The 21,590-nt window shown below is 42.9% G+C and overlaps 1 protein-coding gene and 1 long non-coding RNA gene across 11 annotated transcripts in view; one reads left to right on the top strand and one right to left on the bottom strand.

Annotated features, from left to right (window-relative positions):
* Positions 1–21,590, bottom strand: part of TPK1 (thiamin pyrophosphokinase 1) — a 260,760-nt gene that overhangs the window by 78,307 nt on the left and 160,863 nt on the right. For 8 of the 9 annotated variants that reach the window (XR_013832110.1, XM_079947655.1, XM_079947653.1 and 5 more), the window contains 2 exons: positions 17,609–17,704; positions 7,578–7,724 (listed from right to left, as the gene is read on the bottom strand). Coding sequence is in view for 8 of the 9 variants with exons in the window: in XM_079947655.1 (XP_079803781.1) it covers positions 7,578–7,724; positions 17,609–17,704 (243 nt within the window). In the remaining variant the exon portion in view is untranslated. The remainder of the gene's footprint in view (positions 1–7,577; positions 7,725–17,608; positions 17,705–21,590) is intronic. The other variant, XM_079947657.1, reaches the window with a different exon arrangement.
* On the top strand, positions 4,107–21,500 carry LOC307199688. Of its 2 annotated transcripts, none has more exons than XR_013832124.1 (3): positions 4,107–4,335; positions 16,340–16,434; positions 21,272–21,500. It is a non-coding gene; the product is annotated as an uncharacterized lncRNA (long non-coding RNA). The 2 variants fall into 2 exon arrangements; XR_013832125.1 differs by lacking the exon at positions 4,107–4,335 and adding an exon at positions 14,207–14,921.

Genomic DNA, 21,590 nt, shown 5'->3' on the forward strand with positions numbered 1-21,590 from the left:
ACGGAGTATGTAGTTGCATTGCACAGAGGGTTTGTGTGTGCCTTGCACAGAGTGCGTAGTTGCATTGCACAGAGCGTGTGTGTTTTTTTTTTTTTTTTTTTTGCATTGCACAGAGTGTGTGTCGGAAAAGGAAGCTGGCTTGGCGGCAGCTTTGTCAGGACTTCTTTAGGGGTTCTGGCCAGCGTCGGCCCTGTAAATTTACATATCATGATGGCAGCACAAGATGCCCCCTGCCCAAGCGCTGGAAGCTGGAAGCTGGCAAGCAATAGCTCAATACCTTTTGCCCATATTCCCATTTTATTTAGGGATCCAGTGGATATCGTTGCTAAAACAAACCACTCGCCTATGGAGAACCTGTCTGCCTTGAAGGAAGTTATTTTGTAATACTTCCTCTGTAGCAAGTGATGCTTCATCAGATCCGATCTTGCTGGGTCACTTAATTAATCTTCCCACTAGGCCAGGTTGCCTGAGGTCCCCTTACCTTTGTGTATGCCTACCAAGTGTGGTGAAGGCAGATATCAGGCGATGGTAGCAATTCCTGAATGTATGCAATAGTAGTTTGCCATGGCAGGATACCTTGAACCCGCTTAGGGATTTTCAGGTTCATGCTGGTGCTGCTGGATCTTTGCCCTTTGGTTTTATTTCAAGGGCCACTGGTGTGCAAAGCTATGGCCTCAAGCCCGGTGTGGTGAGGCAATCATGTGACATAACTTTTCTTGAGTTTTCCCCATTGTAGTAGCAGTTCACATGTGGCCCGAGGAGTCCAGTGACCATCGGATCTGCTTTTGGTCTGATAACCAGGTAGTGGTGAGCGTTTTGGCAAAACGGTCCTCACGCTCCAGCAGATTCTCCACCCCTCCGCTCACGTTTTCGAGCTGCGCCGCTTAAGGTTTAATACTGTGCTTCCTACTCTCCAAATTACGGGATCCTCTAATGATGTTGCTGACACTCTATCCCATTTTCAGATGAAGCGCTTCAGATCCTGGGCTCCAGACTCAGTTGTTGCCAGACTTTTCCAGACCACCTGTGGCATTTTGACAACAATTAGTATTTACAGAGAGCAGCAGCCATTTCCCCTTCTGCTTTTAGCTCTTATGGGATGGCCTGGATGGATTTCTTAGCCTTAAGCTTGCAGTCCTCGGCCATTCAGATGAATTAGCCCCCATCCTTTGAGCAGATCCTGCAGTATTTGGTCCACCTGCTGCAGATTGGGCGTGCTGTTATAACTATCAGAATTCAGTCTGCTGCAATGTCTGTTACACTGAAGCTTTAATTTTCAGAGACCCTTGTATAAAGTTTGTAGTGCGCAGGGCCTTGGAAGGTTGGAATAGGCTCCAACCTCATAGGACAGTGGGCAGGAAGTTGGTCAATTTTACCTATGTAGTATCTGCAACAAGTTAAAACTTGTCTGCTGGTTAAAGATCAAGGCGAGATTCCTTTCAGTAGTCCATTGCATTTTCGCACTGAGGGTTAGGAAAATGGTTGTTGGTGCCAGCATGGGGCTGAGAGTCTGGAGGCTTATTGCTTCAGGACTTTTCCTTATCCTTTGGAGCTTGTCTTTAGAATCGGGAACTCTAAAACAGACTTAGTGGGCAGGAGTGCCACAATCAGGGTTCCCGCCACAGGTGAGGAGGGCCCTTGCCCGGTTATGGATAACAGAATATTTGGCTTTTCATTCCCTGGGGGCTGGCCCGCTCCTAGTGCATGAAAATGGGTTCCCGTTAGCCAGGCATCAATGTGCTTACGTCGTGCACCAGTTATTACGGCCTGCGGCTTGTTTACCACTGAACATGCCTTATTCCTTCCGAATAGGACTGCTGCAAAGGCTGCAGACTGGGGGCCTGTCAGTAGACAGGATTGTGAATACGGGTCATTGGAAGTCTTACGCTGACAAGGGTTATATCAAGAAGTGTCAAATGAGGTCTGTGCTGATGCTTGTCTGTTATTTCCTTTTCATAGGAGCAGCTGTGCACATTTGGGTCACAGCATCGTACACTAGGCTGGCAAGCATGTTGACGAGTTTGGACTGGGGCGCCATCTCAGTCTTCCTGCCCATGTGAACATTTACTGGATGTCCGGATGGGGAATGCTTTGGGAGGAGATCCTTCCTTTGGTGTGGTCGAGGGTGACCTGTGCAGGTCCTCCCGCAGTGCTGGTGGTACAGCTGGGCGAGAATGTTTGCTGTCTTCCTCCAGCTTAAGTTTGCATTCCTGCATGCAAGAGGGCTTGGATTGAGTTGATGGCAGCTCTCCCTGGACTCATAATAATTTAAGGCATTGGTTCAAGGTGGTCTGGAGGGGGGGTTGGAGCACCTGTCCCCTCCAATGCGCAAAGATATTCCATTAAGGGAATCCAAGGATTCGCTATGCTTTTGTCAACCCCTTTTAGGGGTAGGGCCACACAAGAGTCCCTGGGAGCATTTGGGGGTGAGCTTGAATCTGATCCTGTTTCATTGCTCCCCCACGCTGTTTATTTGTACTGACGATATGGTGGGGCCCAGTCGTCAGTGCTGCCCTGCTAAGGTCAGGTGCAGCTAGTCGGGAACCAATGCCTAGACAAACTACCACTGAGCAGGCCAGAAAGCATGTTAATAAGGGCGGTGGACAATAGAATAAAATAAAGTAAATAAAATAAATAAATTAACAAATAATAAATAAAATAAAATAGGTCCTTGCTTTAGGTGGTTCTGTAATATTGCACCCTGCTATTTTCTTCAAGGCTGTTGCCCTCTTTAGGGCAGATGGGGTGCATCTTTCCCCTAGGTGGAACGACACCTGGCGGTATGCGATTGCCTTGGGATTCATTGTTCCCCCCACAATGTTTGCTGGTACTGACGGTATGGTGGGGCCCAGTCGTCAGTGCTGCCCTGCTGAGGTCAGGCGCAGCTAGTCGTGAACCAATGCCTAGACAAACTACCACCGAGTAGGCCGGAAAGCGTGTTAATAAGGCAGTGGGAATAAAATACAGGTTGTGGGAAATCGAATGCATTAAAAGGTTATGTTAACATTATTGGTGTCTTACAATTTTTGCTTGTTTTATCTTAGAGCGGGTCCAGGTCTTGGCCTTCCTCCGCGTGTTCAGTTGTCCTGGCTGTCCAGACAGGGAATGCGCTGGTCAGAGCTCCTGCCATGGATCCAGGGGCAGTTGCTACGTGAAGGGTATTGTGGTGCAGCTGGGCGAGAACAACCTGGTTTCTATGGACTGTTTTTCTCTGCGTGCTGCAATTTTGACTGACCTGGAGACACTGCGGGCAATGGTGCCAACAGCTAAAATATTTTGGTTAAAGCTTTTGCAACGATGCGTGTGGAGGGGCAGTCATTGCCCAGCCGCCACTGAAAGGGCCAGAAAACGCATCAATTCTGCTGTATCTAAAAAGATTTTTGGGCTGGGTGGAGATGTGATTTCTCACCCTGAGATTCTTTTTAAGTCGCCATCCTTTTTCCGAGCTGATGGCATGCACCTTTATGCTTCTGGAAATGAGGCTTGGATAGGTGCGGTGGTGGCCAAGCTGAGGTCTTGGTTGGGTCTGTGAGTGGTTTGGCGGTGAGCTGGAGGCTCCATGGCGGTTAGGCATTGGTTAATTGGTGCTTGGAGGGGTAAGTGCCTATCCCTCCAAATGATGCGGAAAGGGAATTCCGTTAAAGGAATCCAGGGGCTTGCCATTCTTTTCGTCCTTGTCCGTGGAGCCGGACTTGGGCCGTGCAAGCCCCACCGGAACATGAGGGTGAGAAGTGTGGGTCTGATTCCCAGCCTCATTTCTCACCCAATACTTGTTTCCCACTCTGGCTTCCGTTGGTGTCCGGAAGGCCGGCTCTGTCCCTGAGGGCATGGACAGATAGTCATAACCAATGCCTAAGCAACCACTCACATTTTTTGTATTTGAATAAAGTTGTGGCCAAAATTATGCCAAAAACCATAAACAAAAATTGATGTGTGAAGTGTGAATTATTTTGGGGGGTGGCACTGTGGGACTCAACACGCAACCAATGAGCAGTGCTTTGGAGTCATAAGACTCTGTTTACATTCTACACATTCCATACTCTTGGAAGTCTCACGGGAGATGGATGTGACATTACTGGTTTCCTGTTCCTTTGTTTCAGTTGCTCTCTGCTTTCACAGAGAGAGGATGTCTTTTCTGTCTGTGTAGTTAGGAAAATAAAACTCTTTGCAATGTAGCCATAAATCTCATCACTTCCGCATGCTGCTGGATTCTCTGCTGAATGGGAATGTGCCTGAGGCCTCATCAAAGGCTCAGGTCATTAATCACGACGGACTCGGCCAGAGGAGGATGAGCTCTATCAGCTTGGCTGAGCGGAGATTTCGACATAGGATAGGGTTCGTCTGAGAGAGTTGGTTCAAATTTGAGTTTAACATCTGCTCTGAGGGGAATATCTACAGCTAGAGGAAGAAGCCTTGTAGCTTAGCTAGGAAGACGGTGTTGAGTGTCTTGAGAGTGAACTGGGGGGCTGAGTTTGAGCAGGAGAAGTAGAAGCTGTGAGGATGAAGTCTCCTTGGGTCTCCTTCCAGTCAGGAGGGGAGAGATCTTCTAGCTAGAGAAGACTCCCAAGCCTGTTAAGAGGGGTGTGGGGACCCCCTGGTTTGTTAGACTAATACCTCAGGAATGGGATTGTAACTGACAAAAAGAGCCCCTTGCTCATGAACCAAAGTTCTAAACTGTGAAGGAAGCTGTGCTGTGTTAAAAGTATTTAACTGTAATACCGGTCATAACTAAGTAAAGGAACAAGTGGGAAGGAACAGAAACCGAGTTAAGCATTTTACTATCTATTCTAGAAACCTGAACATCTACCTGAAGTGCAACAACTGATTTTTTTTAGCAACTGTAGTTTAGGAGAAGCTGTGCATTTACTACTTTGTTTTAACGCCTGCAACATCATTAGATTTAGTTTAAGTAATAAGTTAATTTCTACTGAATGAAAGAACACAGCTCCTCACCCACCTTTGTTTTACCAACTTTGTTTTGTAGATAAAACCTTTCTTATTTGTTCAATTTCTGCCTAAGTCTCCAAAACATCAATTTTTCCCTCACACAAGAAGCCAAAAAGATAATCTGCGATAATTTAGAATTTTAACGAACTGGTTCACTACTGGTTTAATTGGGAGCAGTTAGCGGTGGGATCTGCTACATTTAATTGCATTTAGTGGTAGGTCCACTACATGAGGTGTCCCCCATCTTATATTTGTGCAGCTGATTCTTACTGCCTAAGTGTAGAACCTGACACTTGTCCCTACTGAAATTCATTTTGTTACTTTGGGCACAGTTCTTCTCCAAACCCATGCTGGGTCTTGGTAATCACAGCATCACAACTTCACAGACCGACTGCTGAATGATCTGTTCTAGGACCTTTCCTGGTACTGATGTCAAGCTCACCAGTCAGCAGTTACCTGGATCTTCTTTCCTCCCCCTTTTGATGATGGGGACAACATTCACCCACATCCAGTCTGCCGGGACCTCACCTGCTCTCCTGAATTCTCAAAGATTATGGACAAAGGCTCTGACATTACATCCACAAACTCCTTTAGTACCCTTGAGTGCAGCCTGGAGATTTGAATTTATTTAGAGTAGCTAGGTGTTCCCTTACCATCATAGGAGAAAGGGAGTATCTAAATGTAGTATATGAAGAAATAATAAATGCATGGATGGTGAACTGTATTTTCTTAGTAGATTACTAGTTGTTCTGGATATATATATATATCCCAAACTGCCCATCCTTTGGCTGGATTAACAATGTTCCAGTATTTTACTATGACTACCTGAGTCTCCTTTGTGGCACTTGAGACTCCACAACTTGTGACAATTCATCACTCATACGGCTGTCATTTAAGGCTCATTTCTGATTTTGGTCACCCAGCAGAATTGTACCACCTTGTTCTAGGTTTACTTTGCAACTGAGGGATAAAAACTTTTTTTTTCCTTAAAAGGATGACCACTGAGAAGAAATAAGATTATCGTAAGTTCTACTTGAAGATTCCCTATTAGCATATTTACCAACTGAGTAAAGTGGAGGATGGTAAATAACTGCCAGCTAAACATAATAACAGCCTGGCATTCTGAAGTTAAGCGGTAACACATAAGATACAATTATTAATAATGAGGCAGTTTGCAAAATTGTTAGTGGTTTCATTATTGCTTCACATGATCCCTTTTCACAAACTTTTAACATGGCATTTCAAAACCCATTTGGGTGCCTTAATACAACACTGAAGTGAAGCCAACCATTTTTTATTCTGAATGGGGCAGCACTCACTTGTTGAGACTCTTTGAAAGGTTCTAACCAGCTTCCCCCCAAAGCCATCTAAATTTAATTTAGTGTCAATGTGTGCAAATTGTTTCCCTGTAAACTACTCCCTAATTTCAAACTGCATCACAATTCCCCTTCAGACCTTCATTTGCATAAATATGTTTCTAGATTTTTCTGCTCTGCAAATAACCATAATAGTAATTTCTCACTGTAATAGCAGATGACTTCCTATGTTCAGCATCCTTCTTAAAACTTTGAGCGTCTCATAAATTGAGGAAACATTATTTACTGCTGAATTTCAGTGTATTATCTCTGGTCAGCAACTATACTGAACAACAAAATACTATAGTGTATCCTCCTGTCTAAAAGAAGGGCTCCTGCTCAGGGTTCCTGCTCAGGGTTCCTGCTCAGGGTTCCAGCCAGCCATTTCTTCCAAGCAGGGTATTTCACTATCCCCCCCAATGCTCCATTTTTCTTTTCCATCACTACTGTCCAATAATGACCACTGTGTACAACCAGTCTTCATTGGGCTGTTTTTGTGGGATAGTCACCCCCTTAGGTTTTCTTTTCTAAAACAAATCTTGTGGTTCTTCCAAGAACGTTATTTCACAGATGAAGTTGTATCTCAGACAGTATCCATCAGGGGCAGGGAGGGAATCTGACTCAAAGGAAACCAGTTCACTATTTGCTCAGTGGTTCTCTGAGACAGAATAAAGCAGGAGAACTGTCACCTGTCTCAAACACATGGCCAATCTTTTTGCAAGCTCCATGGAGACAAATAGTCTGAAGAATGAGCTAGTGCTACTCTAGTGTGCATTATTGTAAAACCCCTTCTTGGCGTTTTCATTCTAGGCCACCAAGCTGAGAAGTAACCAGAAGCACAGAGGCAGCTGCTGAACACCTGAGTGATCCTAACTTCTGATTTTAAATTAAGCAGCAAACAGAAAATGTTGCGTTGCATAGCGCAATCTAGTTAACATCCAGCTGGAGCTAAGCTTTTTCAAAGTCTGATATCAGTGTCAGTGGAAGAATTTAACAGGAGCTTAAATCTCTTCCCCTGAAATTAATGGGACTGAAAAATAACTGAACTTTGGCTGAATCACGCCCTTGGTCTTTTATTTCTGAATCAATAACTTCATTGTAAACTTGAATAGATAGAAACAACACGTTGGTTGCCTTTGATGAAACATATTGATTTCCAGGCTGGAATAGACATAAGTCTTACTGAAGGTGAAATAATTTTAGAAGACCAAGATCATCAGTCTTCTTAGACTGTTGTTTTTTTCAAAACAAAAAGTGTCGCTTCATTTTACTTACATGTTGAAGTAAGTATATTAGGGAACTCTCCTGAATAACTATGACAGGAAAGGGTGTTATCTTAACTGCATGAAAAAGTGTCTCCACAGATGCCATGATCTGGTCAAAGCGACCTCCAAGTCCTCCCAGCGTTACAATCATGTCAATCTAAAAGAGACACAAAACAAACATTGGTAAATATCACCGAGAGCATCTGCTGTACTTTTCCTTTGGATAACTTTCTCTCATATGTACAAAGTGCAGAAATACAGTTTAAGGGGATGCCCAAGAGGTTACAGAAATATCTAGCAAGCTATTTGCAGAGCATTCGGAGAACCTGGAAGATGCAGAGGAAGCTGAACAGATTGGGCACATTTAGCCCCACCTGCATGATTTCCCTGAGTGTAGCCCTTAGCCTCCATACAAGTGAATGTCTGTCAGTCACTCCTATGGATAAAATAAAAGCACTGTACTTGGATGCAGGGCTTTTATGCAGCCGGAACTTGCTGGAACTCAATTCTGGCACCTCTCAGGTGGACGCCATTGCTGTTCTAAGAGTATGAGGGAGGTGTTCATGGTGAGTTCTGGCACCTCTTTTTCTAGAAAAATAGCACTTATTATTTATTATTTCAGTGAAACTCTTTCACCTCTTGAGACTGAGTGGCTTAGTGTTCAACTGGTGGCAATCCTGCAGGGAGATTCAATGTACTATTTCTGTATGAGATATACTGCAGAGCACACAGAGGTGTACACAATATTATCAAAAAATTCCTCCAGATACTATTTATGCATTTCTTATTCTTACTATTAACAACAATACAGTAATATAATATAGCACCATCTATGCACATGGTGCTTTACAAAATCAGTTTTGACAGGTTCCGACCTAAGGGCGTCACCATTTAAACACAGATACATAAGGCTCAAGTGTGATTGCCTGCTTGTCATAAAGTTGGAGAAGGAGGTTTTGATACCCCTGAGATGAGAGCCCACTATTGGGGGTAGATCCCTCCTGCACCCACTCAGTGAGACGCAAAGGGAGAAACCTGATAAGAATGTTTGTTTATTGCTGTGGCCTCTGTTCATCAGCATTTGTCCAGCTTTATCAGGATTTCACGGCGTTCACATGAGAGTAGGCTGTTGAGTAAGAATTTAAGACTATGGGCTCATCCGGACTTCGGCTTGTTCTGTGCCTAGAAGCCATGTGTCCAAGCGCTTTTTTGTTTGTCCTGCAGTTTTGCCCTTGCCCCACCACTGTCCCCCAGAAAACCCACTCTTTAGCAATAAATAGGAGTGAAAGTCAAGCTGGAGAAACCCGACTGACGTTTGCTCTGATTCAGCCGTAAGGACAGGGTTTCCCTGGGGGAAAGTGGTGGGACAAAGCAAGTCTGGATGAGCCCTGAATTATGAGAGTGGTTGCAGAGTATGGCTACTGTGCGTACTAGGAGAGTGAAGTTTAAGAGTATTGTTTATTGTATTTACGTTGTGTGTTGATTATGTAAGAGTGTGCTAGAGTGAAAGTGAATAGAAGGCACTTTTAGCAGTAGTTAGATTAAGTTGTGTTTGTTGTTCTACAGGGGATTGGGAACTTAATTGGATTGGCTTGCTTAACTGTATGTTTCATTGGTCATATGTTGGCAGTGTGTTTACTTTTCTTTTGCTTGGTTGTTAATTGCGTTATTTAAATAAGTGGACTTTTTACTCTGTATCTTTTGCAACTGATCTCAATTTGTAATGTTTTATTCTGATGCTTTAATGAGTATTTGTTTAAAATATGGAATGTTCATAGTATTTTTGTAGGTGATCTTCATCCACAATGTTTTATTCTGATGCTTTAGAGGAAAACCTGTTTAGCTGCTCACTGTGGTGTTTTGTAATGTGCAGTTTTCTTAGATATTTAAATTTGATATTTATTTATGATAATTTAGAGAACCTCCCTGCCCCATAAATGGAATAACTTGTCCTAATATGGTTTAATATAACTTATAATATAATATGGTTTAATATAACTTGTCCTAATATGTCCTAACATGGGACGTGAGTGGCGCTGTGGATTAAACCACAGAGCCTAGGACCTGACGATCAGAAGGTCGGCGGTTCAAATCCCCATGACGGGGTGAGCTCCCATTGCCCTGTCCCAGCTCCTGCCAACCTAGCAGTTCGAAAGCACATCAAAGTGCAAGTAGATAAATAGGTACCGCTCCGGCGGGAAGGTAAACGGCGTTTCCGTGTGCTGCGCTGGTTTGCCAGAAGCAGCTTAGTCATGCTGGCCACATGACCCGGAAGCTGTACACCGGCTCCCTCGGCCAATAAAGCGAGATGAGCACCGCAACCCCAGAGTCGGCCATGACTGGACCTAATGTTCAGGGGTCCCTTTACCTTTAATATGGTTTAGTGTAAAGCTAGCTGGACCCTTCAATCTTGATCTGAGGCTGTATTCCAGGTGCTCCCTCTGAGGGAAGTTTGGAGGGTGGTGATGAGCGAGAGATCCCTTTCCAGTCATGGTTTCCCACTTGTGGAATGCTCTCCCCAGTGAGATATGCCTGGCCCAATCATCAACATCCTTTCCATGCCAAGTAAGGACTCATCTCGTCTTGCAGGCATCTGATGGATTGTGATGATTTTGCTGTATATTGACAGTATGCTTTTGCTGCTCTTTTATTGGGTCTGTTCTGGCTTTTGTTGTAATGAATCATTCTTCTTCTGAGTTTACGCTGTGCTGCATGATATTTTTTAAAGGCCCAGTACCAGTTTCTGATTTTCCACATGTGCAGGTTCATATATGACAAACACTTCTTCACATCCATGATTTTCACCCTTCACTCCCCTGCCCTGTTTTCTTTCAACAAAATCATAAAGTACTAACATTACAGCTACTGTATATTATACTCTGTGATTACATTGAAAAAGGTGAACATATTGTATATCAAAGAAGAGGATGAATATATTTTAAAAAGAAGATGAATATATCAAAGAGGAACTCAAAGATATACGAGTGGGAAAGAATTAAATGCTGTTATATTATCACTAATGTTATTATCTTTAAATACTACAAATGGCTTGGGGAGTCCTATGTGGCAAGCAACTAATAAACTGAATAAATAGTAATAGTAATAGCACTGGTAATAATGATGATGATGATGATGATGATGATAAGAAGAATAGTAATAATAATTTTATTATTTGCACCCTGTCCATCTGACCCAGCCACTCTGTCCATCTGCCCCAGCCACTCCAGGCGGCTTCAAACATATATAAAAACATAATGAAATATTGCACATTAAAAAGCTTCCGAATGATAATTATAATAATTTTTAAAAGTTTATTGTTCTAGCCAAAGCCCAGTCAAGAAGAAGGAGAGGGAAATGAAGGCAGGAGAAAACAGGGAAAGAATATGTGATTATTTCAGTTACATATACTATGCAACTGAAATAATAATTAGTTATAGCTAGATATTGAAACCATGGGGCCATTTGAAAAGCTTCACCGAATTTTTATAAGGGATTTTAAGGGGGAAAGAATGGTGCCCTCATGGAAGTAAGAGTGGCTCCACCATGAGAGTGTTCTGAGAGGCAGCTCCAGGCCTCAGGGGCCTCAAACGAAGCAGAGTTGCTTCCGGGAGCAGGAGGCCGTCAGATGGCAGGGCTGGTAATTATGAGTCAAGATATAAGAGAGAATAAGAAAAAGAGAGGGCAAGGCCCTCTGGTTGAGGACAAGAAGCTAATGCAGGGATTTAAGGAGGTCTGCCTCGCATGCAGTCAAGGCAACAATCAAGGTGAATAATGCTGCGAACACAGTACTGGTTTGATGTGAGTTGACCAAGATGAAAGAAAGGAGGACCCGCTAAGAGAAGATTATCATAGACAAGGTGAGAGATAACCAAGGTATGCAGCAGAGTTTTTGCTAAAAAGACAAAAAAGAAGGGCTCTGTCCTTTCTAATGTTATAAAGGGAGAAGCTGCATGAATTGGTTATATACCCCACCTGTCGTGTCATAAATGGCACCCACCTAAAAAACGGGGTGTGTGTGTGTGCTTAGGTAAGGAACAAGCACTACCCTATGGGAACAAAAGCTGATAGCACATGATAAAAATCACACAGCTTCTAAATTCTGTTTCCTACTGGGACTAATGGAAGGGACCATTAATTTTAAACAGTTTATAAGCTTGTTAAACAACACGCTTCTGTGCTAATTGGTGCAGCAGACATTCTCATTCTTGTCTGGATAACTTAATAAAGAAGAAGGTATTAGTGGTACAACTGCAAAAAGTATGTGTGGATATATAGCAAGTGAGAAAGAGACGGGGTAAAGGTAGTGAAAAGAATTATGAATGGGATAAGAAACTGCTACCTATTTATTTCTAACATGCTTGATCACTGCTATTAATGGACACTAACAGAAATTATGAATCACACAACGAACAGCAGAAAACTGACTTTGTTTTGCAGCCCTGAGGCATGACTACTTTTTAGCATCCTACAATGATACTGCAGTAAAAAACTTTATAAAATTGTGTCCAATACAGTCATACCTCTGGTTGCGTTCACTTCATGTTGCGGGTTTTCGGGTTGTGAACATGGCAAACCCGGAAGTGTATACTTCCGGGTTTTGCCGTGCGTGCACAGAAGCGATCTGCACGCTTCACACATGCACAGAAGTGTTCTATCGCGCTTTGCGCATGCACAATAGCGGCACTCTACTTCCGGACTTTTTGGGGTGCAAACGGCACCCTGAAACGAATTGAGTTTGTAAGTAGAGGTACCACTGTATTATGCTTGATTTTGAGAAACTCCATGGAATATTCTCCTTGATGGATTTACAAACATTACATCTGGATAGAAAATGGGCAAACAGAGCATGCAGCAGGACTAGGTGACATATGGTCATTGAAGGTGTCATGTCTAGCTCATAAATCAAGTTTTCAATTTTTAAAAATGCCAGGATTTCGTTATTGTTAAAGCACTTTTAAGTTACACTGATTCTTACAGAATTTTCAGCATGTGTTTTGTGGAGTAAATGGGGATTAAAAGCACTTAAAATTGTTCCCTGAATTTAATTTCCACACTTGTTTTTTTCAATCTTAAGCCTTTTTATTTTATTTAAACCAGCTTCTGGTTCCGGTTGCCTTAATGGTGCAGCTCCCAAGACAATGAGAGATCGTTGGCGAAGGAATAAACAAAGATGACTGAAGGTAATTATCTTTGTAAACTCCCCCCAGGGTCGGGGAAAACGAGCTTCACTCGCAGATCGTCTCGTTACCTGGCTTTCACTCCAACATGGAATGTGGGAGGTAGCGAGGCGCTGAGTGCAAAAGCACTTTGCCTTTCGGTAATGCCAATGAATGCCAACACTGCCATTCATTAAGAAGCAGTGGTTCTTCTGTTCATTAAGATTTTAATTAGGATTAATGCACAGACACGTGCTAGTAATGATGGGACAAGATCAAAAACTGCTGAATTGAAACAGCTACAAGGTTGTACAGATTTAAATAGGAAATATGATTTCATTCGATCTAAAAGACAGTATGTGTTGGGGGGGGGAGCCAATGGCTTAATTATAAATCCTTTGTTACATAAATGACTCAGCAATGGAGAATGCCATTATTAATTTTTCCATATAGCAAGTGAAGTTGAAGGAAGATGGGAGTACAGATATTGATTACAATGACAAACAGAGCTGTGTGAGGAAAACATAATAGTATGGAATAATGTTTAAAAGACTTGGAATCTCGACAGAGTTAATTCTTATTTTTTCCTTGACTGAGGGGAGGACGGATTGGACTTTGAGGACTTGCCAAGGCTTTGGCGGCATGCCAGATCTACAAGTAATTATAGCTAATTTCTTCAGTTGGACAGAGAAGGCAGAACCTGGAGGCTTGCCAGGGCTTTGGCAGGGCAGCAGGCAACCCCCCTCCTGGGATTGAAAGTAATGGCGATAGAATTTTACAGCTGTAATCAGAGGAGCTGGATAACAAAAAGGAGAGATCTCTCTAGAGTGACACCAAGTCAACAGTGCCGCAAGACACAACAGGAGACTAGGCATAACTAAGATGGACATAATAATTGATAAAGACATAAAGGAACAATTGATTAAAATTAATACCTCACATAGGAAGAAGAAAGGAGAACTTCACTAGTGAACTTATAAATTACTAAATGCAATGAAACTCAAGAGTGAAGGATACAGTGGTGCCCCGCAAGACGAATGCCTTGCAAGACGGAAAACTCGCTAGACGAAAGAGTTTTCCGTTTTGGAGGTGCTTCGCAAAACGAATTTCCTATGGGCTTGCTTCGCAAGACGAAAATGTATTGCGAGTTCCTGCGGGGTTTTTTTCCTTTCCCCCCCTTTTTCTAAGCCGCTAAGCCGCTTATCTGCTTATCCGCTAAAAGCCGCTAAGCTGCTAATAGCGCTAATCCGCTAAGCCGTCAATGGGCTTGCTTCGCAAGACGAAAAAACCGCTAGACGAAGAGAATCGCGGAACGGATTTTTTTCGTCTTGCGAGGCACCACTGTATTTGATAGCTAAAACCCCAGAATTGGGCACTAAGTTACCTACGGTCAACACTTTATTTGGAATCAGTGTACAGTGTTCAAAACTCCCATTGTTCTAGGCACATTTTGTGACAAGGAATTTCATGACTTTGAGCAGTTTCTGCGCTCTGGGTGCAATACAGCACCTAAGATTTCAGATTTAAACTGCAGAGTGGAAGGATACGAGGACTTTTTTCTGCTTCCCCACTTCTAGCTGCTCTTTGAAGATTGGAGAAGAGACCCTCTTAAAAAATATTAAGGGGAAGGACTAGACCATGTGAAAAATAATATTATGAACATAATATTTTAGCTGCAGTTCATTCATTTTCAGCTTTGTATTCTTGTTATAAAAAATCACACTGAGACATTCTGTTGTTGCACCCATAACCTAGGTTTAAGGTGCCATTTAGCTCCTAGCTTTCATATTTCAGTTTCTAACACGGAGTATGTGTATAAAGAGTTTGACACTTAAATCCCTGTACACACATACAATTCTTTTACGGAACTGTACTGCAATTGTAGAACAATGCAGAGAGAGAAAATTAAAGAATAGCAATTTTTTGCCAATGTACCCTCACAGAAAGCAATGGAAGTGAGTCTAATATAAGTGCAAGCCTCAGTTTCTGTAAGGATGTGTGTGTCTGTCTGGGGGCGGGGGGGAGTGTAAGAGAGGGAAGGAAGAATTACAAACAAAGAACCAGAGCCTAAAATGTATGTATGAATGCAAAAGAAACAATACAAAGAAAGACTTGGGAATTAAGCTTTAACTGATTTATTCTTGAAAGCTTTCACCAACAAGGAAAGATGGGATCAACTAAATGGAGGACTCCTGCGCGTAAGACAAGTATTTACCTTTTGTTATATAAAATGCAGCAAGTTTAAAATGAACTATTTCATAAGATGGCCTGTGGTTCTAGCATTTTATTATTTCTTAGCAAAGCTGCATGAAAATATACTTGTGACTTGGAATACATCTGAATCTTTTGTATAACGTCAAAGGCTTTGACTGTCACCAAAGATTTCCCCACCCCAGCCAAAGCTCTAAATTTAGACTAAGTTGACTTTTGTCTATAAAGCAACATACCACGAAAAGCCTCATCAACCATTATTTAGGCCCAATGAGATTCTGCAGGCTTTGTAACCAAAGTGAAAAGAACTGCATTCCAATCCAGAACTGCTGAGGGAACAGAGAAATAAAAAATGAAAACTCTACCAATTGCTCCCAGGGAGGATTTTAATGGAGGCAATTAAAAAAATTCTCTTCTAAACCTTTGCTCTGTGGCATAAAGCCCTGTGATTTGACTATTTGATTCTGCAATATAGTGCAAAATGAATGGAAGAACCGGTAGATAAAGTCAGAATCAAGGGTGAGCCTCATGTCTTTAAATGAGGGTCTGCTATGATCACATGTGTGACCCTGTGGAGCATATCTGCAGCACAGCTCTTTTTGTCCCTGTGAGCTGTCATGGGGGACTGAAGAGTTTGTTCTGAGGAGACTGGGAGAGTGTTTTGGAAACTGGCCTGACTGGACTTCACTGGGTCCATCCATTCCAAACTGTCAGTGTCAGTCGCTGCGCAACGAGAGTGTGAGAGGGCTACTGCTTTTTGTCGCTTCTGTGGCCTTCCCATAGGCTGACACTCTAACCGTTATACCACACTGGAATAAGAAGTCTCCTAACAACTTTCATCACCCTTAGAAACTACAGTTCCCAGGAAGCTCTGGGGGAAGCCATGACTGTTGAAAGGGGTTTAAATGTATAGTGAAGATTGGGCCCCACAGTTTTGCAGATCCCTTGAGGCAGTCTGAAGGCTATCCTTTTTAAAAAGCTCCAAAATATGTCACCCAGCCACCCACAGCCTGGGAACAGACATGCTTCTTTCTGTATGATTCTTCTGAGAGCAATGGAACATCACCAAGCCCGGTTGCTCCCAGGGGGATTTGCTTTATTGCAGTTGGAGGTGTGTGCGATAGCTGCTCCAGGCTGTGGAGACAGACAACCTTTTATGGGCTTTTTCAAAAGGATATTTTTAAGGGATAGAGATGACCCTGCAGGCCTTGGATTGCCACGCAAACGGATCTGCAGGACTGCAGGTTCTAATATAGACCCGTGATCTGATCCAGGACATGATCTATCTGGATCAAATTGGGTGAGTCTGCTTTTTAATCAGGATTCTGCATATTCCTGTTGCATCCCTTTTTCACAGGTAGGGTGATTCTGGTACCAGCTAAATTTGTCAAATTTCCTTTTAAAGCCATCTACAGAGGAGAGACTGCTAGAACCAGCAAGGGCAAGATTTTCCACCTTCATTGTCCCACTTCCGGAGCCCTTTTAAAGAGGAGATTCTACGTAAGTGTTATTCTTGCTCTCTCAACATTTTTGTTGAGTGAATGCTCTTTGAAAACAAATGTATTTGGCGTTTTGAGACTTTTGAAATATTAAGTTTTTGTTTGGAAATATTATCATTTGGTATTGTTTGTTGTTTGCAGTTGTGGTGTTCATTATTTGTAAGCTGCCGCCGGGGGGGGGGGGTGTCGCACTTTTTTTGGCCCAAAAGCAACAGTAACACAATTTAGTGCTTCGTGTAGCAGTGCCAACACTATAGAACTCCCTGCCTATTGATAGCAAGTCGGCATCTTCACTGGAGTCTTTTCGGCATCTGCAAAAATATTGGAGATGAAGTTGGATTGGAGGAAGACTATTGCTGGCTGACTTGTAATAAGTATTGGATAACTTCTTTTGGAATTCTTGTTTAGAAAGAAAAAAGAATGAACTTGAGATGCCCAAACTGAAGAAAACTGGGAAAACATTGTATAGCAGATGGAGGAACAGCTAGATATTACTCTGGATTGAATATTTGACTATTTTGAGGAACTGACTGACAAATAGTTAGCAGTCCCTTTTACTTATTCCTTTTTTCTTTAACTTTTTATTGTTATTACTTCCTTTAATATTCTTAGCTTTTTGTTCTCTTTCCCTTTCCTTTTATTTTTTGTTTCGTTTGTGCTTTGTCTGTTGTATTATTTATGGTCCTCTACTCAGGGTTAAAGGAAGCCTTAACTTGCAGATGAAGGTGATGGAGAGTTAATGAAAGACCCTGTGGGAGGGGCAGGGAAAGGAAGATCTCCCGGGATGGGAGGTTGGGAAAAGAAAGGGAAGCTCCCAGGTGAGAGCTGGGAGGATCCACCTTTCTCTGTGTTGGTCAAGTTACGATTTACCTCTCAAAGAGGTATGCTTCTTTCTCTTTTCTTTTCTTCTTTGCTTTGTTTTTGTTTAGATTAGATTTTTTTTTGTAATGTATTAATAAAATATTATAAATAAATAATGAAAATAGTAATCTTTTTTAGATAGCTGATGTCTGTTTTGCTTTCTACCTCAAGCCACATGACACAACATGACTTAACACAATATAAATGAGCCTTAGACTTGGAAAAACATCAAGAGACTCTCGAACTCATTCAGTGAACATTGAGAGAAAGATTCACTGTCACAAAATGTGTATTTAAAGAGTTGCTACATTTACCTGCAAGTTGTTCTTTTCTATCTTCTGCTGGAGTATCTGAAGGCACTTGGTGAAGTCTGTTAAGTCTTGATCTGGGGTCTCTATGAGTTCACACCCCTATGGGAGGTAATAAAACAGCAGAAAGAAAAGGGCAGATGTTCAGGATCAAGCACAACTTCAGAATCAAGCACAACTGTTTTCCTTGCTTTTTGCTGCTTTGATACTTGTGTCTCGGTATAGAAAGAACTCTTTTCAAAACACAGACTTCAATCCAGCTCCATTTAGAGACAAGCTTTTACAAATACATTTCAATATGTATTTTCCATGATGAAGTCTCTAATTCTGTGGCTGTTGTGACATCAGAAAGCAGGTTTCTGCTACTTGTGACCTACCAAACCCAATGAAACCCACCCAATGAAGGCATGTGGTTTTTTTTATTAATTGGTTGTTATTGAACGTACAAGATTCAATGAATTTAAATTCAGGAGCACCATTGGAAACCTCATAACCTTAAATACATAAGCAATCAACATTTATAAACATTGTGTATGATGCTGTAAGATAAGGCATGTATTGTGGCCTATTAAAAGGATGGTAAACATTCTTATGCTGAACGCTGAACACGGAGCCATCAGGGGAATCAGGGGACGGGGCTCACCCTCATTATCACTCTCACGTAATCTCTGAAATTGAGGAAAGGTATCTGACACCGTTGTGTGTGTAATCTAGGAGAATAATCTAGGAGAGCGTGATTGGTGCGGTGACATTGGTGTAGAGCCTTTGGGTCGCCGCACCTATGACAGCCAAAAGAAAGTGAGAAGCAGGGGAATGCTAGATTTTGGTGTTACACAGGGCACTACTAAAATATGAGATGCCAAGGTCCACCACTGGTGTGTGCGTGAGAGAAGGAAATATATAATGGATCCCTAGAATGATTTCTGAATTCTATAAACGACCATTCTTTTAATCTCAGGATGGTCTGTCCTGTTTTGCCACCTGAGGTGAAACAGAAAAATGCCCTCACCCACCAAAGCCTTGTCCTCTTGGGTTTCACTATACAGAGGCAAGGGAAAGCGGAGCATAGTCAGACATACAATCTGGACTTTAAGAAGGCCAGTTTCAAAAAGCTTAAGGTGCTACTGGATGAGATCCCATAGTCAGAAATACTCAAAGAGAGTCCAATATGGATGGGAGTTTTTCAAAGGTGAAATACTGAAGGCACAAAGGCAGGCAATGCAAACAAGAAAGAAAAGTAGGAGGCATACAAATGAAGTGGAGCCACTGCATAAGGAGCTGAAAGACAAGCTGAGATTTAAGAAGGGCATGTGCCCCTTCCAACTCTACAATTCTGTGATGCAAAGATCTCGTGAGAGATCTATGATCCTTCTGGAAGCTGCAGCTGCTTCTCCTTGCTTCTCTGGTGGCAGTGAGCTCGCTGTCCTCTGCCATGGAAGAAGTGAGCAACCTCAATGAAAACTCACAAGTGTTCACTGAGATCCTGCAGAAGCCACTGCTTCTCCAGCAGCAGGAGCACTGCCCCTGTAAGGTCCCACTGCCTGTGAATGCTGCCTCATGGGTGGGCCAACCCTGTTCCCTCTCTTTATCTGACTGGGACACAGATTTGAGTCTGTGAAGAAATGCCATGGTGCACCTGTAGGAGCAAAATAATGACTGCCAACAACAATGAAACAGGGCTCAGCAGACAGGGGAGCAGAGGGTATTTTACACTCCTGCCAAGGGTCAAAAGTGGGGTCTGGGAGCCAAAGGTGGGGAGCCAGAAATTTTCTGAGACCTCAGAAGATGTGTGCTTATGTATATTGTGTGAAGAGTAGCATTTACATTTTGTGTATGGAGTGTTAGAGGAGGGGTAGTACCTCTGGTGGGGACACATCATGCTCCTTCTGGGGTAGTTTCTCCACCTTTTGTTCCCACCCTGCACTTAGCTTTCACCTGTGGCTCCTAGAATCTGTCAACATGCAACAGAGGCCACACACCAGGACACTTTGAATGTCTGGCTAAACCAGATGAGGGTGGCCGCTGGGTCTCACTGACTGGTTGGCTAAGCAGATGAGCTGACAGTGAGTGAGGTACTTCTCCTGCATGAGAAGACAGGCTCTGGTGGATTGGGTGGATGAGACCAATAGTGGGTCAAGAGGGCGGTTTCTGTGCATGTTGTGGAGAAAAGTGAGTGGCAGATAGGGCTTGCCAACATGGGAAGGTGGCCCATCCAGGAGAAGGAAACTCTGATCTTAAACCTCCACTGCCTTGTGGGATATCTTCAAAAGAAGAAAGGCTAAGGAGTAAACCCTACAAAAATCTGGAGTGGGGGCCCTAAGATGATTGGATGGTGTCTTGTACGCCTCCTTCTGGCAACTTCTGCACCCAAGCTGGTGCCAGATGCATTGCTCTGCTTTCCTTTGGACCACATCAGCGAGGTCAAGGGGTGGTGGTGTCACTATGGTGCATCAAACACAGCGGTTTGACAAATGGAAGTCAACAACATATAATGCCACAATACTCCCCCCACCCGCTTCCTCTTCTGTCAACATGTAAAAGTGATGTGGAGAGAAAAGCTTTATATTTATCATAACAACACCCTACTGACCTTAACGTGACCTTAACGTGATGGTTTTGGAAAAGAAATGCAACATTTACCCTCAGTACATGAAGCAATTTTTGTAAATGCAGTTGAAGCCATTAAACTTGTTAACGGAGTACAGATGTGGTGACCTGTTTCCAAATGTTTGTGTTAGCATATGAATACTACTAACAATTCCAGCAACAGTAAATTCTGGAGAGAGGTCATTTAGCAAACTCAAGTTAATTAAGAATCATTTGAGGACTACAGTGTCTCAGGAACTTTGTGTGGATTTGGCCAGGGTAAATACTGAATTCAACATTGCCAAAACAATTAATGTTCATACTGTGATTTTAAGTATTTCACAAAAAAGGCCAGAAAAGCCATTTTAAAAAAATCTAAACGTATATCTAACTTTTTTACTAATACTATTGCCTCCAGGTATAGGGCAGTATAGGGATGCGGATGGCGCTGTGGGTAAAACCTCAGCGCCTAGGACTTGCCGATCGTATGGTCGGCGGTTCGAATCCCCGCAGCGGGGTGAGCTCCCGTCGTTTGGTCCCAGCTCCTGCCCACCTAGCAGTTCGAAAGCACCCCCGGGTGCAAGTAGATAAATAGGTACCGCTTTATAGCGGGAAGTTAAACGGCGTTTCCGTGTGCGGCGCTGGCTCGCCAGATGCAGCTTGTCACGCTGGCCATGTGACCCGGAAGTGTCTGCGGACAGCGCTGGCCCCCGGCCTCTTAAGCGAGATGGGCGCGCAACCCTAGAGTCAGGGATACCTTTACCTTTATAGGGCAGTATATAAATTCAACAAACAACAAAAAAACAAATATGCCTTTGATGAGCTGATCTGCATTGCCATAGAAAATAACGCTTTTATGTGTATCCTTATCTGTATTGTAGCATAAACAAAGGTGCTCATATCAAATACACTTTCTTAACTCTGGTCCTCTTATTTTATTAATATTTATTGTGGAGGAAGTATAACAGCAAAAGGTCTTAAATGCAGAAAATTAACTGCTGGTGCCTTACTATAAGAAAAGGAGCAGCAAATCTACTTCCAAAGGCTGCCATCATTGACAATAATTGCCATTTTTTCCTACAGAAAAGGGGAGCGTCTTTCCAGGTCCCGCCTCATAATGAAAACAGCGAATGGCTGAGGTGGTGGACACTGACACTGCACATGGCATCATGATGAAAAGGACAACCTACAATGGAGGAAAGCTTCTGGAGCTCCATCTCTCACATGACTTTCCAAGGTTTTTAGCAAGCTAAGTTTCTGAAGCTCAGCCCCCTGCATAGAACCATCTGCTGATTTTAGCCCCCTACCTATAGCTCAGTGTCAGGGAACTGCCATCGGAGCCAAGAGTGGAGGTAAGGCTCCCCGATGACGCTGGAGAGGGAACCAGCAAGGAGAGAGGGAG

This window comes from Podarcis cretensis (assembly GCF_951804945.1).
Source record: "Podarcis cretensis genome assembly, chromosome: 12".
In the NCBI taxonomy this organism is placed as follows: domain Eukaryota; kingdom Metazoa; phylum Chordata; class Lepidosauria; order Squamata; family Lacertidae; genus Podarcis; species Podarcis cretensis.